This window comes from Serpula lacrymans (assembly GCF_000218685.1).
Source record: "Serpula lacrymans var. lacrymans S7.9 unplaced genomic scaffold SERLAscaffold_9, whole genome shotgun sequence".
NCBI classification, from domain to species: Eukaryota; Fungi; Basidiomycota; class Agaricomycetes; order Boletales; family Serpulaceae; genus Serpula; species Serpula lacrymans.
This window is the reverse complement of record NW_006763298.1, coordinates 1,208,181-1,211,618: the sequence shown is the minus strand read 5'-3', so window position 1 is coordinate 1,211,618 and position 3,438 is coordinate 1,208,181. Positions and strand designations below refer to the sequence as shown.

The 3,438-nt window shown below is 48.1% G+C and overlaps 3 protein-coding genes across 3 annotated transcripts in view; 1 reads left to right on the top strand and 2 right to left on the bottom strand.

Moving 5' to 3' along the window:
• Nucleotides 1–811, top strand: part of SERLADRAFT_471757 (uncharacterized protein) — a gene marked incomplete at both ends in the record, with an annotated part of 3,615 nt that extends 2,804 nt beyond the window's left edge. The window contains one exon of the mRNA XM_007320250.1: nucleotides 1–811. This exon is cut by the window's left edge and continues 39 nt beyond it.
• A 176-nt stretch (nucleotides 812–987) lies between these two features.
• On the bottom strand, nucleotides 988–1,721 carry SERLADRAFT_350011 (uncharacterized protein; the record flags this gene model as incomplete). The annotated part of the gene is made up of 3 exons (XM_007320249.1): nucleotides 988–1,296; nucleotides 1,353–1,444; nucleotides 1,496–1,721. 3 exons carry the CDS (start codon nucleotides 1,719–1,721, stop codon nucleotides 988–990), a joined length of 627 nt encoding a protein of 208 aa, XP_007320311.1.
• Nucleotides 1,722–2,963: 1,242 nt separating this feature from the next.
• Nucleotides 2,964–3,438, bottom strand: part of SERLADRAFT_471754 (uncharacterized protein) — a gene marked incomplete at both ends in the record, with an annotated part of 1,094 nt that continues 619 nt past the window's right edge. Inside the window, 2 exons of the mRNA XM_007320248.1 lie at nucleotides 2,964–3,237; nucleotides 3,297–3,391. Coding sequence (XP_007320310.1) covers nucleotides 3,130–3,237; nucleotides 3,297–3,391 — 203 coding nt within the window. The remainder of the gene's footprint in view (nucleotides 3,238–3,296; nucleotides 3,392–3,438) is intronic.

The following is a 3,438-nucleotide window of genomic DNA, read 5'->3' as shown; positions in this document are numbered from 1 at the left end:
CGGGATCTGCAGACATAGACCGTGACAGACGCCGCTGCGCTTGATATCGTGAAGTTGACGCTGCTTTACGAATATCACCAGTGGAATGATATATATGTATATGCCGCTTCTCTGACCGGTGTCCGACATTGTGGCGTGGCACCTCAGTAGCTCCACGCAACTCCCCCATTGAACGAGAAGTATGCAATTGCTGTTTCACAGCCCGCCGACGGGGGTTACATGAGGGATTGCGATGAGGGGGATTGCGAGACATGGGACTCTGAGCGATAGTGACGTGTGTCTCGTCACGAGAAGGTGGTAGATGAGGACGATTCTCTTGACTAGCCTGCAGAGACGAATTAGATGGACGTTGGATAACTTCGCGAGAAGGTGGATAACGTGGGTGATTATCTTGACTAGGGCGCATGGATGAATTAGAGGGACGTTGAGCAACTACGTGAGATGGGTCGTAAGGGAATGGGCTAATCTGCGGGCGGAACTTTGCAGCAGGAGACAGCGTCATCAGGGAGGAGGATGAAAGCGAATTGTTGCGTGATGATATATCCAACACAGGGAATAGGGTTGACTTGCGAAGCGAAGGGGGCAACGACGATGATAAAGTGTCAGACGGGGGTGAAAATGAAAACGCTCTTGGGATAGTATCTTGTCCATCTATCACACCTCTTGACCGACGCGAGCGACAAGTGATCAAGAGAAAAACCATCCCAGCGATGAAGAGCAATCCACCAACAGACGAGCACACCGCAATGATGATGATGGCTCGATTGCCCAACCCGTTTGAGTTCGAGTCAACGCTAAGCAATTCGACATCATTAGCAGGTTGCATAAACCCTCCGCAATATGTATTGTCTAAGTGTTTTATGTTGACTATCTGGGTTGACTTGCCATAAGCACCTCTTCTGTGAGAGGGGGGGTGAAAGTGGTGATAAGACACAATGGAGGCACTCTTGAAATAAAGAAAGACTCACGAGTCGCTGATGGCCGCTGTCAGCGCGGAGGAACAGAACGAAAGACAACATTAGGACATGACTCGCAATCAGCCGAATCAGAAAAAGGACGCCCACCTAGTACCCTCTTATCCGGTAGCGAAGTATTAATATAAGAGAATAAGCCCACGCCCTGCGGTACCGTATAATTGGTAATGGCAGTGGAGCCTGCGACTACCATACTGATCGTGTATGGTGGTGAGCCTCCAGATACATACAAACCCCAGGTTTGACAAGTGCCTAGGGTATCAGTGATATTGGGTACAATCGTTGGTGGAGATAGTGGCGCTGGCGATGGGGCTAAACAAGACTGCGACTTTCCTCCTGGTCGATCGCTTGAAATTCGATACAAGGCAGTACAGCAACACTGTTCGACATACCGGCAACAGTGAATATAGTGTCCAGCACTCCTCCAGAATTACCCTCTGCGTCGAACATACTGAGCACCAATTCGGACCCTAATGAATATGAGCCTCTGAGATTTATAAGTTCCGTTGGGAAGAAGGTACCTGCTTTATGATTGACTTGCCATCTGAGCCATTGTGAATCCATGTATAACTCTGTTGTGGTGACTAGACCTCCAGATTCGAATGCTGAGAGATAATATGGCGCCTTTCCTGCTGCCGCAGCAGAAACGTTCGTGAGCGAGGAAATGTTAATATTCATTACATCACACTCTATGAGAGTGTTGAAGTCATCGTTAGTTTTTGACTGTCGTTTTACTGTGAGCTTCATGACTTGCAAGGTATAATGCTATTACACACCGTATCCGTAAATGTCCACATGAATGCTCGGTCTGCTGAAGCACAACACGAACTGCAGAAGAGCAGAGCATGGAGCAGAACGGCAGGTCGTAGGCCAAGGGTATGCATCTAGCCACAGCTGATTGGGAGAAAGAAGAAGAAGAAGACTCCAAGGACCAGCCTCGGGAGGTCCGCAGGATTGCTTAATGAAGGTAGAACCAGGTCGAGACGCCCGCGACGACAGAAAATAGTAAGATTCCAACAAGGCAGATAACTAATACTCGGAGACAGCCTCCGACGGGACTGCACAATGCACTGAGATTGCCGGTGAAGGAAGTTGTTGTGAGTGGCCAATCAAGATTATTGCACAGCACCAGCATCAGCACCGACTTGGTGCCATAATAATCTCCCTTGGCATAGCCTCCAGTCTGATGAAATGTTGATACTGGTAACATTGTTACTATGTCCCTTAGCAATCTGTATATATCTCAGTCCTGTGCGGCACGACTGAGCTGGAGTTTCATGACAAGACGAGGATAATGCACATACCACCGTACCATATACCGACTCCCCCGCGATACAAAGACCCTGAAAGTACATCCAGGATATAGCGCCTGTCAGATATCTGTAAGGGCTGTGTCGGCGTAAGTTGCAACAGATGGATGATGAACAAAAGAAGAACTTGAAGACTGGCCCTTATTTTGGACATTCTCCTACGCGCACCCTCGCGGCAAAGCCGAAACCTCTTCACGTGACCTCCATCGCGTGAATTGAGTAGCCATTTAGATGACCGGCGCGCCTTAGGATCTGTGCTTTTCCGCCCCCCAGAGGAGAATCATACCATTCTGCTGAAGCTATCTCCGTTAGTGACGCTTAAGGATTGTGCGCGTTATACTACTAGTGTAGAAAGACATTGATATCACCGGGACACATTCAACTTGTCCTAGTCAATCAGGAGTACGAGTAGAAAGTGCAAGCTCTCCATTAGTATATCGTCAAGCTTCGCCCGACACTGATCAATGCCACTTCCTTCTCGCCCTCTCCGACTTCGCGATACTTCGCCTTCGCTTTCATCACAGATTCTGAGCGACCCTGCGAGTGGTGTGCTTCCTGTACTTGTGTATAACCATCATGACATGCCTTGATTGTGGCTTGTAGGTATTTATGCAGTCACATCGGCAATTTCAGCTGATTGATACTGATGCTCGTCCGCCTTCAGATATGTCCCGCTAACAAAAAAAAAAAAACAGAGTATATTTACTATTTACACGTATAATGCATGCATGAGTCCACCAGTCGACCACGATTGACATAAACTACAAACAATCCTTCTTCATATCGTACAGCACAGCCCAGGCGGCAGGGCAGATCATGCTCGGCAGGATTACCATATTTCTCTATCAGAGCTGTGAGAGAACGATCTCGGCTGCAGTGTTTTTGACAGAGCTCGGCTCCTCCTCCACGGCAAGGAAGTCAACTCTTTCATCTTGCGCTACAATGACATATCGCTGCGGAAAGCAGGCATATCAGATTGGAATCTGCAAAGATCTTGTATTTCATCACACACCTTGGATCGTGGAGCACCGAGAAGAGGGGATGCATCAAAGATCAAACCAAGGCTTCCTGTGAATGAACCTTTATCGTCGGCAATAAATCGGACACCTACAAAGCATGAGATAAGGAAGCGGTTATGTATAACATGAGGAAAG